The sequence below is a fragment of the Argopecten irradians genome, chromosome 15 (assembly GCF_041381155.1).
Source record: "Argopecten irradians isolate NY chromosome 15, Ai_NY, whole genome shotgun sequence".
In the NCBI taxonomy this organism is placed as follows: Eukaryota; Metazoa; Mollusca; class Bivalvia; order Pectinida; family Pectinidae; genus Argopecten; species Argopecten irradians.
Genome location: NC_091148.1, coordinates 8,205,674 through 8,228,428, shown reverse-complemented (window position 1 = coordinate 8,228,428; position 22,755 = coordinate 8,205,674). Strand labels below are relative to the sequence as shown.

At 34.8% G+C, this 22,755-nt stretch overlaps 2 protein-coding genes across 2 annotated transcripts; both read right to left on the bottom strand.

Annotated features, from left to right (window-relative positions):
• Positions 1 to 486: 486 nt before the first annotated feature.
• Positions 487 to 5,873, bottom strand: LOC138309789 (calmodulin-beta-like). Its single transcript, XM_069251002.1, has 5 exons — positions 5,846 to 5,873; positions 5,550 to 5,620; positions 3,770 to 3,913; positions 3,185 to 3,430; positions 487 to 2,428 (listed from the first exon to the last, which is right to left on the bottom strand). The coding sequence occupies exons 1-5, from the start codon at positions 5,857 to 5,859 to the stop codon at positions 2,391 to 2,393; spliced, it is 513 nt and encodes a 170-aa protein (XP_069107103.1). The 5' UTR covers positions 5,860 to 5,873; the 3' UTR covers positions 487 to 2,390.
• A 3,839-nt stretch (positions 5,874 to 9,712) lies between these two features.
• On the bottom strand, positions 9,713 to 21,381 carry LOC138309790 (calmodulin-like). The gene is made up of 4 exons (XM_069251003.1): positions 21,021 to 21,381; positions 17,692 to 17,835; positions 16,417 to 16,662; positions 9,713 to 10,790 (listed from the first exon to the last, which is right to left on the bottom strand). Exons 1-4 carry the CDS (start codon positions 21,088 to 21,090, stop codon positions 10,762 to 10,764), a joined length of 489 nt encoding a protein of 162 aa, XP_069107104.1. The 5' UTR covers positions 21,091 to 21,381; the 3' UTR covers positions 9,713 to 10,761.
• Positions 21,382 to 22,755: the final 1,374 nt, after the last annotated feature.

The following is a 22,755-nucleotide window of genomic DNA, read 5'->3' as shown; positions in this document are numbered from 1 at the left end:
ACTTACTTCAGCATTTCAGTCTTAATCGTGAAAAGAAAAGATGAGAAAATCATCTATCTTACCTTTTACTGGTACGTCCCATTGATGATGCCCTTTTCTTTCTTTCATTTAATAATTACGCTGACCAGATAATACAATTATTTCGAACGTCAAATAACTTCATTTCCAAGTACACAAAATTTGATAAATTATTGATAATACATGTATTTCATAATATTTTTTTCCGTGTACATTTGTATAGTCTGCTCTACCTATATTTGAAATATGCCCAAACAAGCTTTTTTTCCAGTATATAAAAATACAATATATTACCTCTGTCAAGTAAAGAAATGAAGGGATCGGACATATGAACACTTATCCTGGAACTAGAAGGTACTACAATCTGCCTTCACCACATCTCACTAATACCCGCAGTATCTACTAGTATACATTATGGGGTTATAAAACAGACGGGGAATTGTTACTTATGACCCAACAAAACAGAAAAACAAAAAATATTCAGTTTTAATTCTAAATTAGAAAAATGTACAAACAAACTTTATCATATATTAAATAACGTGATACAATATGGCTCTATTTGCAGCATACATGACTATATCATATACTGTAATTTTAGGGTAAATACGAAAATCATCAATTATTATAACGCCGATTTAAATTAGCGCGATTGGATGGTTCAATAACAGAAATATTCTTTTCAAAAATAACCGCTTCAACGACAGCGCTAAAATAAATTTGCCGCTAAAATTATTACATGTATCAATAAATGCCAAAAAGAAGTATAACACCATTGTAAAATATTCAGGTTTACGGCAATGCAATCCATTTATTTTTGCGTCGATTTTATATTTCGTTTTCATACCTGTGTTTGGAATGTTCACGTGGGATATTTTTACTCCCGAAATATGCAATACTTAATCACACGACACGGAAACAAATTGGTTTATAGTACTTTAAACCAACTTTATTTCGCCGCTACTAAATTTCGCGAGTTTTGTTTCAAAACATGTTCACGAAGATTTAGTTTCGTGAAATTAAAATTGAATATTAACTTCGAATTTTATTGTAAAAGAATTGAAGAAAATAACGATTTGTGGAGATAAACTTTCGCGAATTTACCTGTATCGCGAAATTCGCGAAAATGAAATCGCGAAAGAAAGTTGGTTTAACGTACAAACCGTATGTAGTGTTCGTTTTACACAACACCGTGACGACAATCAACGTCAAAGTCGTAATAAAACATGATGTCACAATAAAGGTAATGGTACAGTGTGTCTCATAAAACTTTTCAAAACAAACCAGAGAGATTTTGTCTGGAGAAATCCTGTATTAAGAAATGTTATAGTTTCTAATACTGTAAACAAACTTTTATCGTGTGCATTTTCGCGAGTTTTGCGATACATGTAAAATCGCGAAAATTTATCTCCGCGAATTAATCTACACCTCTTCAATTGATATGAATTTTTATTCAAGTTTTAAATCCGCGAATGCTTATCTTCGAGAACTTGTTTTGGAATAAAATTTTCGAAATTTAGTAGCCGCGAAATAAAGTTGGTTTAGAGTATAATCAAAATATTTCTTTCTTCGTTTATACTACAAAACTTTAGATTGCATATCTTCATATTTCAAAAATGGTTTTTACCATTGCTGATATATGATAAATACAATAGCATTTTGAAATGACATTTTTCATAAATGACCAACCAAATGATCAAGCTAATTATCCGTTAAACAGCCGGACCCAGATCACGTTTTGTTTTTAAAATGATAAATCACATTAGTCCTTTTCCACAATTCGCTCTTCAATATGAAGTAACAGTAACCATAGCGATCACCTCTGTATAAAGACCACCTGATGACATCATACTACGGTAAAACCTACCTCTGTGTAAAACCAACCTGCTTAATAAGACCTTTAGGAAACAATTGACTTATGTTAACACAATTTTTACCTCTTGGCGATTTTTTTTATCTAGGGTAATCTTTTAAACAAGGTTTACAGCACGTAGTGCGTTTTCTTACTCTCAATTGTTTTTTTAGTTTTATTTTTTAGTATTTTCATCCTATTCCTGTAGATTTATCAAGACCTATTTCAAATTCTCTTTTTCTGATGCATACTATATAATATCAAATATACGAGGGTACTTTCTTTCATGGTTAGGAGCTTTGAAATCATTTCGTGAGTAGAAATATTCGTTGTTCAACGGTAGAACAATGATAACAGCATTATATAAAACATTATTCGTTGGGTTTTGTTCGTGGTTGCTATACAAAATTTCATGATAAATAGTAATGTCAAGGTTGCCAAGTGAATTTTGCCTCTTTTTTGTAGAAAAAAATGTTGATATAACACTGAGGACAGCTCGCATTGATATATCCTGGTGTCGTGGTTACGCGTCACCCTTCTTGGACATCATGGCAACAAATTCTACAATGGAAAAGAAGAAAAAATGCTATTTTAAATAGTCCAACAAATACATGTATTTAACGGTCGATATTTTTTTAGGAAATGAAATTTTCAAGATTTTGCGCGGTAATGCTTTGAAAGCGAAAGTTTGATCCGAAATATAATAAATTAAGTATAAATTCTTGGTAGTTTATATGAAAGTTTGAAAATATTATGCTATAGTATGGATTTGAGGTCAAGGTCGAGGGAGGGGTTTAATCTGAATGATCTATCAAGGTCAAACGAAAAAAAGGACCGTGATGCTGAAGTCGATCATTAATACTCCAGTGGTTACTATCACTGTCGTTCTATCCATCCCTGGGCTATGTCATAATAAAACATAATTTTGTGCGACAATGGATGAGCAGGACGATTCGAATATCAGTGACCTTATGCAACTTTGAAATAGGGCGTTTCTTCATTCTTTTGTAAATATTCAAAGGAAGTTTCTGCAGGCCTGTGATTTGTCAGTTTTGTCTCAATTATATGCCTTTAGTTTTGAAATGAGAAAGTCCAGCAGTGGATAAAACGACAGTGAAAGTAACCCCTATGGTATCGATGATAACTGAAACCAACAGATTTCAGTCAAATAACGTCGTTTTGTAAGGCACTTTCATTTTATTCGTCCTTGATGTAACCTGAAATACGAAAGGTAATTGGTCCGCGGGGAAATGTTGGGTTTTTTTTCAATAAAGAACTATATGTGACTGTATAATTGACTATAGACAACAAACATACCATCATAGCTGATTTTCCCGTCTTTATTGGTATCTGCCTCCCGTAGAAGTTCCTCTGCTTCTTTTTCCGCCATCTTATCTCCGGCTGCAGCGAGAATTTTCTTCAGTTCGTGTTTAGAGATGAAGCCATCTCCATTTAAGTCAAACATTCTGAATGAATCTTTGAGCACTTTTTCCTCGTATTCCTTGATTGAGACTTGTTTCATCATGACTTTCTCAAACTCTGCAAAGCTTACATAACCATCACCTGGAAATATAACAGAGGATAGTGTATTGAAAAGTTGGGTGGATATAAAGAATCGCTTTAAGAGACTTGATGCATATGGCAAATATGTTTATTGTACAATAAAATGATAGAAATCATTCATCTTTTCGTGTAATCATCATTTTCATTGGCTTTAAAATTTGCATAATCAGTCCATAAAGGAAAAATATGGCGTCGCTTTTGGTAACGTCGATTCTGATTGGCTAAAATAATATTTTAATCGCGGAAGTCAGTGTTCCGGTGTATGTATTCTTACGCGACAACCGACTGCGTTTACACACGTAACGACAGAAGTGGTGAACCAATTAAAAAACAACTCACCATCCTCGTCGACTGGTTTCATCATTTGTTCAAACTCCTCCTTTGTCGGATGGAGGCTCATACATCTCATCGCCCTTAGAATTTCGTGTCGGGAGATCTTCTGGTCGCCATTTACATCGAACTGGGAAAATATCTTCTTTATATCTGGGAATTATAACATAAGTGAATTGTTTATTTTTTTCCTTTCCAGAATATCGACTTAATGATAATTGTGATCTGATATGAGAGGCTAGGTAATATGAAATTTATTTAACGAGTTCAATGATTTCATCTGCAACGAGCCTTTACGTGACCACGAGTGTAAGATTATATTTGTCACACAACTGATATTTATGAAAATATAAACAAAAAAATAATTCCGTTTCTATAAAAGAGTGGCGAAATCGGTCTATCGAGAGAATAGTGCAACGTCATATTTTGACAATGTTTTGATTATGACGTCATTATTACCTGTGATGTCATAATAGTGCTGTTACATATGTGTCTTAGGATATTTATGACATGACCGTATGGCATGGCTGAACGGGTAAATTATGTGATTAATAAATTCATGGATATTGACCATGTATGATATTGACCATGTATGATAAATATCCGATAGAATATAACTAAGATCATATGCCTCAATGATAACAGCTTACTGGGACCACAGAATCAAACCAAAAATAGATTTCTGGATTTCATACAGGCGTGAATGTTTCGGAGGCTGCTGATTGGTATTCAGGGTGGATCATTTCATATATTTAATTTGTGGGTTGGTAAATACATGTAGATGTAAAATATGTAAAGAAACTTGGTATTGGAATTTTATGGTCAATTTTTGGTGCGGAATTCAACATAAGATGGCACCCCCCACATAAAAGTTTAGCAAGATGGCAGATCTTAAAACAAATTTTATTCACAGGTGTGTGAGATGACCTTGCAAAATTAGTGATGAGTGACCAGACTTCATTTCACCTGGACAGTGGGCAAATGTAAACATTGTCAATGGGAAATCATTTGGTTCTGTGATCTCTACTGAACCCAAACAGAACCGGCCATTATATAATAATGTGTTCACAGCTTTCCAGTGTTCTAACAGCTTTTTAAACTGAAACATGTTAAAGCATAATATATACATTATTCGCAATTTTCAAAACTATAGTATACGGGAGTATAAAAAATGCAGCTTTTAGCAGTACTTTTCATCATAATAGATTTGCGAATACATGTACACATACTTGTAAATCCATCAATAGATATTCAGCTCTTAATTTTTTTAAATCAAAACCATTTTAATTTAAATGACAATCTTTTAATCTAACATGCCTCGCCTAGGGATATGGGAGTATGACGGTATGATATAGTCACAAAGGTAAATGCTTGTTTCCAATAAGGCAAATTATGACATGATATCTAATAGAGGTGTTTATTTCATTCTCTAAGTAAGGTATCATCCCATGTTTAATAATAGTAACAATATTTGGTAACATATTCATTGTGCATATCATTAGTTATTTTCACATATTTATTTATTAATGTTCTTTGCAGTTTATCTCCTGGCTTTATTTTCTGATTTATTGTAATAAAAGACTTGCTTGAGAAGCGAACGTTGGTTCAGTTGTCTACAGGCACAGCTCAACGACGATTTGTCAAAATTCAGGCAAGAAAAGAATATGAAAATAATCTACTAAATAAAGTGGCGAAGGAAAATCATCGAAAAAGTAAACATGCATGAAATGTACAAACAAAAGCCAATGCGATAATGATCTGTATTTGTTAGGATAGAAACGTAACATACCTTCTCTCTCAGCTCTGGTAGCTTTCCGGATATGGAACTCCGGGTCCATGTCCACAGGTATAGCCATATTTCTATCCAAATGGAAAAAGGCAAAAACTGTATACAAACTGCAAAATCTTGAAGATCACACACGAAAAAGGTTATATTTGAGTGTCTGTCCTCATAGCTTAATTATGATAACAACATAAGTTTATATAGTCTGATAAAGTATCACCATTAATTAATAATTAATTAATTAATGTCTCCAGAGGATCTGAAGGCCAAGCAGTTGTGTGAACCATATGTACTTTACCTACTCAGTGTCTGCCATAGACTGTAGGGGACTTCCACTGGACTCAGAGTAATAACATACAGGAATATCAATGGGTGGTATTCGGTGGTACATCTTTGTTTCAACGCAAATGTACAGTCAAACTCGTCTATTAAGGATACCAAAGGGTCATAGTAAAATATGTTATTTGAAGACAGGTGTCCTTTATACAGAGATATATATATAGTTAATCAAACCAAATAGAGTTGATGATTCTGTCCATTATAGGCAGGCATCCTTGATATAGAGGTTAATTATATAAACCATACCAAATGCAATCGATAAGTCTGTCCTTTATACACGGCAGTCCTTTATACAGAGGTTAACTATATTGTAAATCATACCAAATGGAACTGATGGATATGTTCTTTATAGACAAGTGCCATTTACATGGAGGCGTTCTTTATAACAGGTTTAACTGGAATACAAATGGCGTGTAAATACAGACAAGTTGTCGAAGCAGTGGTATTCAACACAGACAAGCAACAAAAGAACGAAAGAGACATTCCTATTCATAAATGTCTTCTTATGTTCGTCATCTAATGTGTTCCATAAAAGTGGATACTCCAGATCAGCTGTGGGTCAACATTGATGACGTAAAGATTTACAACGCAGTGAAACAAAATAAAGCGATGACGTTATGTTATTGTGAGTGACGTTTTAGCGCGTGTCAGGTGTCTTAACCATGTGTTAAAAATGGAGTTTCAGCTCTAAATGAAATGAGAACACCTTTCATGGATGATCTGTATCGCCTTTGTGATCGGATATGTGGAAAATATGTTTCAAAACGACGTCAGCAAATTATCTACATTTACATAATACCTCATCATTGAGCTAGCTGAAAATTACAAAAAGTGAGTGAGTGATCAGGGAGTGTTGATGATGATACAATACAGTGCACAGAGCGAATTGCTGACTTGAAAGTTGAGACATTAAGTTGTTGCTTAGAGATACACGACTCCATCATTCAAATTGATCGTGACGTCTTTGTACTTATGAAATAGCATATTTTTCTTTAATGCATTGCATGGATTACAATTTTTGCATCGGGGCCCAATTTCATGAAAATCTTTAACTTGATGGAATTCCTTAACTTAAAATTCTTCATAAGAAAGAAAGATAGAGAAATCAAGGAAACAATTTAAAGTTAAAGAATTTTTCTTTGCATCTGTTATGCTTTTTAACGGGGAATTTTAAAGTTAAAAGAAGTCCTTAAAGATATGGAATGTTCGTGAAACTGGGCCCAGGTTGAAGGCAGGGTTTTCGTTAAAACATATACATATGTATATTATTTGTTGAATTAAGAAAGCGTCTTAATTGTTCATATAGTACGTGAAACTCCTGAACAATCCATAATATTATAGAACGTAAGAATGCCACACAGTGAACAATCATTCCTTTCAAATCAAAATCAAAGCGCTCTGACAATATGACGTATTTAATTATTTAACGAAGAAAACAATATGCATATACGTGTATGGTTTTATCAATCTTTCCAATGAGCAGCTAGCTACCCGACCGTAAACTGGATAATATAAAATACAAAACAAACCGGTATCATACTATCCGGATTTCATTGTTATGTATATTTACAAATAAATTTACGGTGAACACACATTTTAGATAGAAAATTAATTCGGCATGTTAAAGTATCAGCAAATATAAACAAGTTTTTATGGTATGTAGATCATGTGCTTTTGTATCATTACGTATGTAAACATACGGTTGGAATCAGAAATAATTGATCGTAGAATGTATTTAATGTCTAGCTTATTCTATACAATAACTGTGATTTAAAAATTACAATCCATTGTGTCAATGATGTTATTTAGCTTACTATCATCTTTCATATTTTGCACACAACTGCTGGCACAGATTGTTATTTACAATACGGGAAGTTGTTCAAGTTTCCTCGTTCATAATAAGAACCTTTATAGTGTTAAAGGGATTTAACAGCGTCAGATGACAGACCTGTTGGTAAATAACTACACCATGGTGTTGATAAATTGTTTATTGATAAGTAGCTACTTCATGTTTTTATCAAATCTTTTATAATGCCAATGGAAACATGTAAATAATGTTATTGCACTAATGTCGTAGTAGTTTATATGAAAGTCATAGTAAATGATTTTTTGTGCATTTTTACTTATTATCATCATATACTGCTCTGAAATAATTTTAGCGTATTGTTATTATGCTACCTATATGATAAAGATACAATGTATGTTTCCGTTTATAATTCAGATATCTGATTTATTTTGCAATTACAATACCAAACGCTAGATTATTTCCCTTTGAATTCGTTTTTTATAGAACCAGTTTTTCATTGGCATGTGAATTTCACTACTAGTATGCTGTTATTGTGCTGTAAACGACTTATTTTCGCAGCGACTTACTTTCGCGTTTTCAGATTCACCAACATTTTCACGACCATTTGATTTCGCGTTTTCAGATTCAACGACATTTTTCACGACCATTTGATTTTCGCGTTTTCAGATTCAATTCCGACATTTCATGTTATGACCATTTACTATCGCCTTTTCAGATTCACCAACATTTCCACGACCATTTAATTTTCCGTTTTCAGATTCAAGGTCATTTTCACAACAATTTCATTTCGCGTTTTCAGATTCTAAGGATATTTACACTACGATTTAAAATCGCAATTTACAAATAACACGATATATTGAATGTGTAGTTGAATATTTATCCCGGAAATATATTTTCGCGAATTACAATGTAGTATCGCGAAATACTCAAAACTAAATCGCACGCGAAAATATGTATAACTATAGCTTATTGATGATATTCAATATTATTTTACGTTCTTTAACAAGTGTCCCACTTCAGGATTGCAATGTTTGATTTATAAGGTGTCCAATTAAATCACTAGCCATTCTGCTCGTGCCCATAGTAACCATGACGTAAGACTATGCTAGTTCCCAACACGATGGCCATTTTGTTTTGGTACCTGACATATATTTCTCCGCTCTCCTGAACCCAAGGTTGAGTGAAACGATAGCGTTAAAACTTTTGTTTTGTGTAAGTATAATGTTTTCCTTCTTCAAACTTCAAACTGTGCGTTAATATAATGCAATATGATTAAGAAAAAAATTCTATTGTTAACGGAAATTTCTATTTACTGTAAAATAAAAAAAAAATGTGTGCAATGAATTTTCGCGTATTCCCTGGGCAATAAAAAATCGCGAAAATAAATGGCCTCAATTTTGTTTAGGTATATGAAAGTAGAAGCGTAGAAGTGTAGCTCGTGAAAATTAAATCGCGTTGAAAAAGTTGTACAAAAACGCGAAAATAAGTGGTCGCGAAAAAAATTTGTTTACAGTCACATAAACTTGTCAAACATTCTAAAATTTCTTTCATATCCTTGTAACATACAGTTACATCCTACTCGTCGTGTTTATATGCAAAGACAATCGAAGAAACATATTCCAATTGTGTCCTGTAACTTGATATAAGATATTGCTCAGGGCCTAGTTGTTTAAATGATAGTTCGGCTAATCAGAGTTTAACACCACATTTCAATTCAAAATAAAAGAATTTCTTGTTCAACAAACTTGATAAAATTTTATAGAATTCTGAAGTATGCTATTATTTTACTTTTTATCCCATTTTACAGAAAATATAATAATAGGATCTGTAACAAATTAGAAATAAAATTTGGCTAATCAAGTGGTTAAGCTAACCAGCCTTTGAACAACCAGTCCCTGGACGGTATTATAAATAGTATGAATAGTATGATTCCGTCAGTGTAGTCAACCCTAACGCTTTATCAATGAACCCATCGGATATCAGAAAGAATACCAAAACATAATCAATCATTCATTTGTTTTATTTACAAGTAAATATCTACATGTTTTAATGTTAGCCTGTGTAAGATTAACAAGAATCAAAACAAAGTTATTGTACTTTGACCTAAAGTGCCGGTTTGGCTATATATATACTTAAACAATATAATTGTTGATAAAATATAATCAATAATACATAATACATGTAGACCAAATTAAGTGTTAAACAACATCAATAAGGTTTTATGTTTTTACTAGTAACAGATTCAAGTGATTCATTAAAATGGAATGTGTTTTCTACAAGTTATTTGTAATTTGGATACCGTATATCTCGTGATCAATGTGCATTGTAAACTATATCATACGACAGGTATAGTAATGGCTTGGTGTTGAATATATGACATCACACCAATGTCTAACCAGAATACAACAATCCTCGGTACCCCAGGGGTTACTACCAATGACGTTATATTCACCCCTGGACTATTTCGTAGTAAAACTGAAGGCAGGTCGAAATAAACTGACCAATCACAGGTCTGCAGATACTTCCTTTGTGGATTACAGAGATGACGCCCATAGCCAATTCGGCCACACGTAACCGCAGTATACCGTTATCTGATTCTAAATTATACATTAAAGGACTAAATTACCTGCGTCTTCTGTCACCTTCAGTTTTGCTATGACATGTTAAACGGGTGGATAGAATGACAGTGAGAGTAACCCCTGGAATATCGAGGATGGTGTTCTCCATAAAAAATCAATATTAATATTACCAGCTCAATGTGATGTATGTCAATTAGCAATTCTTTAAGAGAAACGAAAATAAATAATTTAAATCTCATTACTAAGAAGGTAAAATCCGACAATAAGTGCGTTTAATGACTTTTTTCTAGTTAAATGATTGATTGGGCCATTTTGTTACATGGCAGTGAAATGTCATTTTTTGCCAATCACTTTAAAATTATACTTCGTTCATTGCTCAACAAATTATCATGGCAAATTCTTTCCTGTCTTTTCAAGCACCATTCCATGTGCGTAGCTTCTCCCATGGCTAACTCGAATTACGATGTTGAATTGTATTTCGTCTTCCAATAAATTATTTCTGGCAAAACATGTTGGCAAATTCTACAAATAAAAAGAATAGTTCAATAGGAATAGAAAAAGGCTGAAAAGTGAGTTATTAACAAATTAATAATTCTAGAGCTCTAGAGGAAAGAATATTAATGAACTAATAATTCAAAGCTTTTACAAATTGGATATCTGATATATGTGGTATCAATATCAACTTAATATAATTTGTTTAGGCTTAAAAATATGTCTGTTTAGGTTTACCCGACCGACCCTAATTTGGTACCAAAAAAAAACACAAATTTTTTTAAACAATTTTTTCCACTTTTCTACGAAAAAAAAAAATAGAAGTCGGGATTTCGATCTCAGACTCCGCTTCCGGCCATTATTTTAGAGTGAAAGACACTGACCTAACGACCTTATTTTTTTTGCCAATGTGACCCTAAACAGACATATTGTTTGACCCTATTTCATTGCCATTCTTATTGAAAAGCGATCTTAGTTTCTTCCGTGACTCCTTTTTTATTGTTTAAATATTACTTTACAATGTAACTGTCAGTTGTGTAGAAACACTTGATGTTTTTCTGGTTGCTGTGAAACCATGAATGTAAAAACAACATTTTTTATATCGAATTGCCTCTATTACATCATCGGCTAAAGCGAATATTTCTATCCACGAAACCATGAAAATAAGTGCACACAAATATTTTATGGTATACAGTGCAGTCAGTGCTACGTTTATTTGTATTTCATTTAAATTATCTCTCGTTTTTTCCATGTTCATTTATAACATAAGTTCCCGTCGTATCTATAACATAACACACCCCTGACACTCCTTCAACACATTACTTAACATATCGACACACTCCCAACTCATCCTTTCTGTTTATATACACAGAGAACCCTCGGCAATCCGGACACCTTCGAGCCAAGGCTAAACCGTCAGGAATACGAGTTTTTCTGGCTGATTAATTCTGTGTTCTTAGACAAGTTAATATGTAACGATATGGTAATTCGGTTCCTGATATTTTCGTCTGTCTGTTTTCCAGACTAGCGGCGTTCGCAGTATCGGGGGTCCAGTGAACGTCTCTTACCTTCGTAGCTGATCTTACCATCCTTGTTTATCTATAACATCCCTTAACTTCGTAGCTGATCTTACCATCCTTGTTTATAACATCCCTTACCCTCGTAGCTGATCTTACTATCCTTGTTTATCTATAACATCCCTTACCTTCGTAGCTGATCTTACCATCCTTGTTTATCTATAACTTCCCTTACCTTCGTAGCTGATCTTTCCATCCTTGTTTATCTATAACATCCCTTACCTTCGTAGCTGATTTTCCATCCTTGTGTATCTGTAACATCCCTTACCTTCTCGAACTGATCTTACCATCCTTGTTTATCTATAACTTCCCTTACCCTCGTAGCTGATCTTACTATCCTTGTTTATCTATAACTCCCCTTACCTTCGTAGCTGATCTTACCATCCTTGTGTATCTATAACTTCCCTTGCCTTCGTACCTGATCTTGCCATCCTTGTTTATCTGTAACATCCCTGACCTTCGTAACTGATCTTACTATCATTGTTTATCTATAACTTCCCTTACCTTCGTAGCTGATCTTACCAGCCTTGTTCATCTATAACATCCCTTACCTTCGTACCTGATCTTACCATTCTTGTTTATCTATAACATCCCTTATCTTCGTAGCTGATCTTACCAGCCTTGTTTATCTATAACATCCCTTACCTTCGTAGCTGATCTTATCATTCTTGTTTATCTATAACTTCCCTTACCTTCGTAGCTGATCTTACCATCCTTGTTTATCTATAACATCCCTTACCTTCGTAGCTGATCTTACCATCCTTGTTTATCTATAACTTCCCTTACCTTCGTAGCTGATCTTGCTATCCTTGTTTATCTATAACTCCCCTTACCTTCGTACCTGATCTTACCATCCTTGTTTATCTATAACATCCCTTACCTTCGTAGCTGATCTTACCATCCTTGTTTATCTATAACTTCCCCTACCTTCGTAGCTGATCTTACCATCTTTGTTTATCTATAACTTCCCCTACCTTTGTAGCTGATCTTGCTATCCTTGTTTATCTATAACTCCCCTTACCTTCGTAGCTGATCTTGCTATCCTTGTTTATTCTACTTCTTTTTATACTATAACTCCCCTTACCTTCGTAGCTGATCTTACCATCCTTGTTTATCTATAACATCCCTTACCTTCGTACCTGATCTTGCCAACCTTGTTTATCTATAACTTCCCTTACCTTCGTACCTGATCTTGCCATCCTTGTTTATCTATAACATCCCTTACCTTCGTATCTGATCTTGCCAACCTTGTTTTATCTATAACTCCCCTTACCTTCGTAGCTGATCTTACCATCCTTGTTTTATCTATAACTGTCAACCTTGTGTATCTATAACATCCCTTACCTTCGTAGCTGATTTTACCATCCTTGTTTATCTATAACATCCCTTACCTTCATAGCTGATCTTACCATCTTTGTTTATCTATAACTCCCCTTACCTTCGTAGCTGATCTTACCATCTTTGTTTATCTATAACTCCCCTTACCTTCGTAGCTGATCTTACCATCCTTGTTTATCTATAACATCCCTTACCTTCGTAGCTGATCTTACCATCTTTGTTTATCTATAACTCCCCTTACCTTCTTAGCTGATCTTACCATCTTTGTTTATCTATAACTCCCCTTACCTTCGTAGCTGATCTTACCATCTTTGTTTATCTATAACTACCCTTACCTTCTTAGCTGATCTTACCATCATTGTTTATCTATAACATCCCTTACCTTCGTAGCTGATCTTACCATCTTTGTTTATCTATAACTTCCCCTACCTTTGTAGCTGATCTTAACATCCTTATTTATCTATAACATCCCTTACCTTCGTAGCTGATCTTGCTATCCTTGTTTATCTATAACTCCCCTTACCTTCGTAGCTGATCTTACCATCCTTGTTTATCTATAACATCCTTACCTTCGTAGCTGATCTTACCATCCTTTGTTATCTATAACTACCCTTATCTTCGTAGCTGATCTTGCCATCCTTGTTTATCTATAACATCCTTTGTCTTCGTAGCTGATCTTACCATCCTTGTTTATCTATAACATCCCTTACCTTCGTAGCTGATCTTACCATCCTTGTTATCTATAACTACCCTTATCTTCGTAGCTGATCTTACCATCCTTGTTTATCTATAAACTCCCCTTACCTTCGTAGCTGATCTTACCATCCTTGTTATCTATAACTTCCCCTACCTTTGTAGCTGATCTTGCTATCCTTGTTTATCTATAACTCCCCTTACCTTCGTAGCTGATCTTACCATCTTTGTTTATCTATAACTCCCCTTACCTTCGTAGCTGATCTTACCATCCTTGTTTATCTAAAACATCCCTTACCTTCGTACCTGATCTTACCATCCTTGTTTATAACATCCCTTACCTTCGTAGCTGATCTTACCATCCTTGTTGATCTATAACTTCCCTTACCTTCGTAGCTGATCTTTCCATCCTTGTTTATCTATAAACATCCCTTATCTTCGTAGCTGATCTTTCCATCCTTGTTTATCTATAACTCCCCTTACCTTCGTAGCTGATCTTGCCATCCTTGTTGATCTATAACATCCCTTACCATCGTAGCTGATCTTACCATCCTTGTTTATCTATATAACTTCCCTTACCTTCGTAACTGATCTTACCATCTTTGTTTATCTATAACTCCCCCTTACCTTCGTAACTGATCTTCCCATCCTTGTTGATCTATAACATCCCTTACCATCGTAGCTGATCTTGCCATCCTTGTTGATCTATAACATCCCTTACCTTCGTAGCTGATCTTACCATCCTTGTTATCTATAACTACCCTTATCTTCGTAGCTGATCTTGCCATCCTTGTTTATCTATAACATCCCTTGTCTTCGTAGCTGATCTTACCATCCTTGTTTATCTATAACATCCCTTACCTTCGTAGCTGATCTTACCATCCTTGTTATCTATAACTACCCTTATCTTCGTAGCTGATCTTACCATCCTTGTTTATCTATAACTCCCCTTACCTTCGTAGCTGATCTTACCATCCTTGTTATCTATAAACTTCCCCTACCTTTGTAGCTGATCTTGCTATCCTTGTTTATCTATAACTCCCCTTACCTTCGTAGCTGATCTTACCATCCTTGTTTATCTAAAACATCCCTTACCTTCGTAGCTGATCTTACCATCCTTGTTTATCTAAAACATCCCTTACCTTCGTACCTGATCTTACCAATCCTTGTTTATAACATCCCTTACCCTCGTAGCTGATCTTACTATCCTTGTTTATCTATAACATCCCTTACCTTCGAAGCTCATCTTACCAGCCTTGTTTATCTATAACATCCCTTATCTTCGTAGCTGATTTTACCATCCTTGTTTATCTATAACATCCCTTACCCTCGTAGCTGATCTTACCATCCTTGTTTATCTATAACTTCCCTTACCTTCGTAGCTGATCTTACCATCCTTGTTTATCTATAACATCCCTTACCTTCATAGCTGATCTTACCATCCTTGTTTATCTATAACTTCCCTTACCATCGTAGCTGATCTTGCCATCCTTGTTTATCTATAACATCCCTTACCTTCGTAGCTGATCTTACCATCCTTGTTTATCTATAACATCCCTTACCTTCGTAGCTGATCTTACCAGCCTTGTTTATCTATAACTTCCCTTACCTTCGTAGCTGATCTTACCATCCTTGTTTATCTATAACTTCCCTTACCTTCGTAGCTGATCTTACCATCCTTGTTTATCTATAACTTCCCCTACCTTCGTAGCTGATCTTACCATCCTTGTTTATCTATAACTTCCCTTACCTTCGTAGCTGATCTTGCCATCCTTGTTTATCTATAACTTCCCTTACCTTCGTAGCTGATCTTACCATCCTTGTTTATCTATAACATCCCTTACCTTCGTAGCTGATCTTACCATCCTTGTTTATCTATAACATCCCTTACCTTCGTAGCTGATCTTACCATCCTTGTTTATCTATAACATCCCTTACCTTCGTAGCTGATCTTACCATCCTTATTTATCTATAACATCCCTTATCTTCGTAGCTGATCTTACCAGCCTTGTTTATCTATAACTCCCCTTACCTTCGTAGCTGATCTTCCCATCCTTGTTTATCTATAACTTCCCTTACCTTCGTAGCTGATCTTGCCATCCTTGTTTATCTATAACATCCCTTACCTTCGTAGCTGATCTTACCATCCTTGTTTATCTATAACATCCCTTACCTTCGTAGCTGATCTTACCATCCTTGTTTATCTATAACTCCCCTTACCTTCGTAGCTGATCTTACCATCCTTGTTTATCTATAACTTCCCTTACCTTCGTAGCTGATCTTACCATCCTTGTTTATCTATAACTTCCCTTACCTTCGTAGCTGATCTTACCATCCTTGTTTATCTATAACTTCCCTTACCTTCGTAGCTGATCTTACCATCCTTGTTTATCTATAACTTCCCTTACCTTCGTAGCTGATCTTGCCATCCTTGTTTATCTATAACTTCCCTTACCTTCGTACCTGATCTTGCCATCCTTGTTTATCTATAACTCCCCTTACCTTCGTAGCTGATCTTACCATCCTTGTTTATCTATAACTTCCCTTACCTTCGTAGCTGATCTTTCCATCTTTGTTGACATCAGCTTCCCTCATGAGATCTTTCACTTCTTCCTCCAAACATTCTCCTCCGGCCGCTGACAGAATCGCTCTCAGTTCATTAGCTGTTATATATCCATCGCCATTTTTATCAAACATTTTAAAGGAATTCATTATGTGTTGTTTCTCATAGTCAATTTTAGATATTGCCCTCATTAAAATCTTCTCGAACTCCTTGTATCCGACGTAACCGTCCTCTACAACCAAACAAATATCATAATGGATACTAGTAGTTCTCTAGGTGTCACAAGAAGAATTTTGATAATTAATATTTAAAAAAAATATATCATTTTAAATTGTATTAGCGTTGATATGTTGTATGTTACATTCTAGTGATATCTTTCAAACTGGGGCCGCGGTGGCCGAGTGGTTAAGATGTACCGACATATTACCACATGCCCTCCACCTCTGGGTCGCGAGTTCGAATCCCATGTGGGGCAGTTGCCAGGTACTGGCCGCTGGTCGGTGGTTTTTCTCCGGGTACTCCGGCTTTCCTTCACCATCAAACAAGGCACGTCCTTAAATGACCCTGGCTGTTGATAGGACGTTAAACTAATCAAACAAACAAATCGTTCAAACTAGGTTGCTCAGAGAAAAGAAAATTGAAATAGAAACTTGACATGTTGAATACGTGACATAGCATTGTTACTGTCCTGTGATCATCAAAGTTAGCACTGATTGTGGAATATTCGTCTCGACTTCATCCATAAAGTGTCGAATCACAGGCGTCTGGCACTATATACATTTTTCTCTCTTTTTATATATGTGATACTGTGTCAGTATTACATATATATATAGAGAGAGAGAGAATGTCTATAGAGCCAAACGCCTGTGGTCGAATGATTAGAATACAATAACCATTTTGATTTTCCCTTAAAGTATCGTCTCTACATAATTACGATCATGAAGCGAAATGTGTGGTACATAATATTATATATTTGATATAAAAAAATCACAATTAGAAAATGAATTCCAAATTAATTCTGTGACTTTTGAATACCGTAAAAAGTCACATTTAGCAAAGAAAACCAAATTAATTCTGTGGCTTTTGAATACCGTAAAAAGTCCACATTTCGCAAATGCAAACATATTAATTCTCTGGCTTTTGAAAATTGTAAAATCTCGTGTGATTTGCGCAACTGTGTATTTTTTTTATTACAATGGCACCATTATCGTGTATGATATGACATCATCAGCCGCTTATTCTGGAGTTTTATTAAACTTACTATCGACGTCTGCCGGACTCATGAGTTCATCTATATCCGCCCTGGTAGGGTTACAGCCGATATACTGTACTGCCCGGTAAATCTCGTGTTTAGACATCCTCTGGTCCCCATTCTCGTCTATCAGACGAAATATCCTCTTTATTTCTAAAAGAAAAAAAATGAAAACTAGTAGTTTTAATGCTCAAAATTAATTTTCAGACCATGAAGCTCATATATTATAAGTTGTTGTTGTTTTAAATTACATATAACATTTTACATCATTATTAATAATTATAAAAAGATTTCTGCAGATACGTTTTCACCCAACACACAGAAAGTCTACAATAACCAAGAATTTCGCATGGCAAAAAAGTCCGTGTTGTAACTAATGTTTATAAGTCATCAAACATTTTTGTCTGTTCAGTTAAATGATATTTGCAGCTAATCACACTAATATGAATGTCACACCACAATAATATGAGTTGTAAGCCAATTCTTTTCACAATCGATTTTTTTTAAATAAATCTTTAGAATTTGTAAAATGATTTTGCAGAATAGTTCAGAGGATATGCCATGTATACTTGCCATGCATTACGATTAAATATTGCAACATTAGATTTGTGATAAACGTAATTAGTACGAAAACGCGAAATTGCCTCGTCCTGTTTATAATTTGGTTGTATATTTAATATAATCAATGTACTGTAGATATGAATTGAATTTCCACGTTTATACGAATTGTTGGTCATATGAATGTCACAGAGGGAGCTTATTTTCAGTATAAAATAATCTTAAGCATTTACAATAGAGTATACATGTATATCTGTTCTATGCTATTATATTAAGAAATTATTACAAAAATATTTAAAAAATAACATTAGATTCATAAACCGTGTTTATATACAACATGTAAGCTAATTAATCGATAATTAATAGTTTACGGTTATTACGCCCTCGGCAAACATGATTTGGCTTGGGGGAAAAAATCTCTATGTCTCCCTCACAACAGGGCAATAAATGTATAAGTATATAACAGAAAATATTTTCAATGCATAAATACACTAAGTAGGTAAACACAATCTATCATAATTCTATATTCAGTGATGATTTTGTTAATGTGACAAATAATTACATTAGGTTTAGAAAAGAAAACAATATACAACATGTAAGATAATCAATCCATAATTAATACTATACAGTTAATTGTATGTGTACTAACCATACATAGTAAAGACCCAAATGGGTGGAAAACTTCATTGTTCTGATATCGGGACCATTTTGTATTAAGTTTCAATCTGAATGATGGTAGTATGGATTCGCATTGTTTGTATTTGTCGAATCTAGATGGTAAACATTATACAATTAAACATCTTTTCAAAACTCAATTGATTGTAATGAAATAAATCTTCTTTTTTTTTTGTCTTTAAAGTACTTGTGTATTAAAAATGATTTTTTTTTACGTTATTGAAAAAAATAAATAAAAGGACGCAAAACAAAACATTACACAACCGTGGCCTTACTGCTTGAACTAATTCATTCGTACAACTAACGATATAATTGTTGACGACCCCGGAAGAGTTGTTTATTGATCACCATAGTCTATTCATTCGGGATGTCAATTTCAACATGATTTGTCATTAATCAATATCAGCTGATATGAACAACAACGCGACATCTTTATTCTGACAGTGGTATTACAATACTTGATGTTATTGTTGTATCGAACACGGATGGAACGAACTCTGCAATTGTCCAACTCTATATCAGCTGATATGAAAAACAACACGACATCTTTATTTCTGACGTGGTATTACAATACTTGATGTTATTGTTGTATCGAACACGGATGGAACTAACTCTGCAATTGTCCAACTCTAGGTTGTTGATCGTCTGAGTAAACCAGAAACCATCCTCGATACTCCAGGGGTTACTATCACTGACGTCATATGCACCCCTGACTATCTGATAGTAAAACTGGGAAGGCAACAGAAGGCAGGTAATTTAGTCCTTTGATGTACATCCAAAGAATTGTATAACCGGTACACTTGTGATTGACAGTTGGTTTGAAGTTGGGAGTTGCGCTCTCTGTAATCATCGAAGAAAGTGTTTGGAGGCCTGTGATTGGTCAGGTTTTTTTTCTGAACTGCCTTCAGTTTTGCTATGAAATAGTCCAGGGATGGATAAAACGTCAGTGATAGTAACCCTCGCAGTATCGAGGATGCATGTATAACTGTTATGAACTTAATCTAAAATCAAACTATTTTTCAAGTAAATATCATTGTTATATATATTATAACCGATGACGTAACGCGCGATGTTGGTGACATATTGCGTATTTACATTTCAGTTTGTCACGTTTCAATGAGTCTTTTTAGTCATCAGTTTCATTTTGCGAAAGTAACAGTGGATAAAATTCTTGTCGGATTTCAGGTTGTGTAACAACGATAAAAACATATACTGTAGACCAACTTATTTTCGCGACGATTTATTTCGCGACCTTGTCACGTATACATCTCATTCCGCGATAAGATTGCCATTTTCACGGACTACAATGGAAGCTTTCGCGACGATTTAGATTTCGACGGTATTTCTTTTTTGAGCTTCGCCCCTGTGAGGGAAAGCTCTGGGTTCTGTCCCCTGAGACACACCAAAGTCTTTCGTGGTAGTTTTCTGCTCCTGCTTAGCGCTCAGCATACAGCGAGTGGGACGACTGGTTGGCCCGTTGTCAGTATAATGTGACCGGGTGGGGGTGTGTTGCTTGGTGTCTTCGGCGGCATGCTTCAGTGATATAGCACTATAAAAAGGGCAATAGTTCCACTATACAAGAAGACACAACACGAATATACCGCAGTCTCCAAAACACGCACCTCGCACAACATACACGCAACACTACGCATACATGGGAGGCCGTCCTTACATGACCATAGCTGTTAATAGGACGTTAATCAAAACAAACAAACAATTGTCGTATCTACTCGAAATTTCATCGCAAGCGAAAAAAGTGGGTTCACAGTATAGCATCAAATTCGACGTTAATGTTTATTATCAAAAATCGACGTTAATGTTTATTATCAAAATGTCTCAAATTCAGTCCACTTTAATTTCTAAATAAATAATCCCTGATTATGTCATTATCAATTATTAATATTTTACATAGAATATCTGTACTTAATTTCCAAATAAATGATTTAAGAAAATCGAATGATACCACAAAAATATCCATGCATCGCCATCTTCATTTTTGATATCCTTTTGGGTGTTTGGTAAACACACATTGTCCAGTTAAATCTGACAATTAAATAAATCAACACAAAATTTAAAGGCTAACACTAATAAACAAATCGACTGACCTTGCCGTTCCTCTTTTGTTGGTTTCCGGATTTCAAAGTAAGGGTCTTCATCAAGAGCCTGTGTAGCCATTGTCTAAAGAAACGTTTAAACACTTTGAACCCTATCCACGCTTTATACCGACATCCTTCCAGCTAAAGTGCTACCCATATATAATCCAATTTGGTTTTAATCACGAAAATTCATCAAGATAGCGCTATATATCCATATACAAAATACTAATGTACTAATTCGTATCCTCTGTAGATAAATGACCTGGATAGGCTTCTGAAGTTCTGTCCCGATATCGTTATACGATCATTGTCGAGATTGACTCCATGTTTAAAATTAGCAAATTAATATTGCTTGATCACTGCGTGGAATCCCCGACGTCTTCGGGTTTATAATTAGTTAAGTAGCACAACAACACCGTATGGGATTCGTTATCACGTTAGTTTTGTTCTAAGTTTTTCAACGAATTTCTAATCCCGCTTGATCGATGACTCTTGTTTAAACTAGTCCGACAAAATATCAAGTCATGCATGTTATAACTCGACTGGTCGATATAATTATCTGGTCAAAGTCAAGTGACCGTGACTCGACTTAAAATAACGCGATGGCCATTATAAGACATTCTCCAGGCTCTAGATTTTCTGAAATTTTGCAGCGTAGTATTTCCATTCTACTTCGAATTTTCGGTTAATTCTAGATATATGTAAACCAGATGGTGGTATATTATTAAAATTTTATCATCACTTGTTGATGCGACGGAGTGTTAATTGGACTATAGACCCTTCAATCTATTGAACTTGGTGGCGTCAACGAGCGATAAAGGCAAACTGACTTTTTCCCCTGTGATTTTATTACAAATGTTTTGAATGAAAATACAATATTAGTAATAATCTGTTATCAGATGGGGGTATAACGGGCGCCATTCTATTGATCTTCCACCCGGATTGGCTTCATATCAACTGTATACCCGATCTGGTAACAGCTTATTACTTAAATGTAGAGACACAAAGTTGTTTCCTTCCTAGAAAATTTATAACGGTAGACACCATACACTTATTGGCATTTATCCTCCATGGCTTCAACAAGTTTTAGATTAGATTCAAGTTCCTGGCGATCTTGCATTTTCTGGCAGAATAGACAAACAGTGAATGTAAAAGAAATAACACTTGATCTTACAAGAAACAAAGCATATAATGCCATTTTTCCTTAATTAAATTTCAATAAAACTTGAATTTTTTCTTTCTATAGATTTTATAACGACGTGAACATTTCTTGGCGCAAAACAAATAGATCGATATGGAGGTTGTCAAGGCGGAGTTTTTTCCGCCTCTCTATTCAATTTCGTGATTTACATCGCTCCATTTATTTGGCTATATCATATTCTTAATGATTCTTAATGATGTTTTCCAGCACAGGCTCCTTATAGATCCTCTTTGCTGGACTCATAATATTATTTAGTTACATATTATGATTATAGTCACTTCCTAGCTGATATTATCTTTATAGTTATTGTATTTGATCTCCTGTTCGTTCCAGTGATTGTTCAATCTGTTTTTGAAGGTGTCCAATGTCTTAGATGTAACGACATGGTCTGGTAGGTTGTTCCATATTGAAGCAATCCTAACGGAGAATGAGTTCTTCCTGATCGATGTTTTGGGTTGCTCCTTTGTATGCTGGGGTGAATATTTTCTTTTCTATTACGTTACCGGATTAATGTCAGCCATCCTAATTGCCTAAAGGACACTG

What these genes read in the sequence shown, in the direction of transcription:
- LOC138309789 (XM_069251002.1), bottom strand. An exon ending in GAAACCAGTCGACGAGGATG is followed by an intron (nt 3,431 to 3,769) that starts GTGAGTTGTTTT and finishes TTATATTTCCAG; the next exon opens with GTGATGGTTATGTAAGCTTT. An exon ending in CGGGAAAATCAGCTATGATG is followed by an intron (nt 2,429 to 3,184) that starts GTATGTTTGTTG and finishes TTTCCATTGTAG; the next exon opens with AATTTGTTGCCATGATGTCC.
- LOC138309790 (XM_069251003.1), bottom strand. Translation starts at nt 21,090, where the DNA reads ATGGCTACACAGGCTCTTGATGAAGACCCTTACTTTGAAATCCGGAAA. An exon ending in AACAAAAGAGGAACGGCAAG is followed by an intron (nt 17,836 to 21,020) that starts GTCAGTCGATTT and finishes TTTTTCTTTTAG; the next exon opens with AAATAAAGAGGATATTTCGT. An exon ending in GAGTCCGGCAGACGTCGATA is followed by an intron (nt 16,663 to 17,691) that starts GTAAGTTTAATA and finishes GTTTGGTTGTAG; the next exon opens with AGGACGGTTACGTCGGATAC.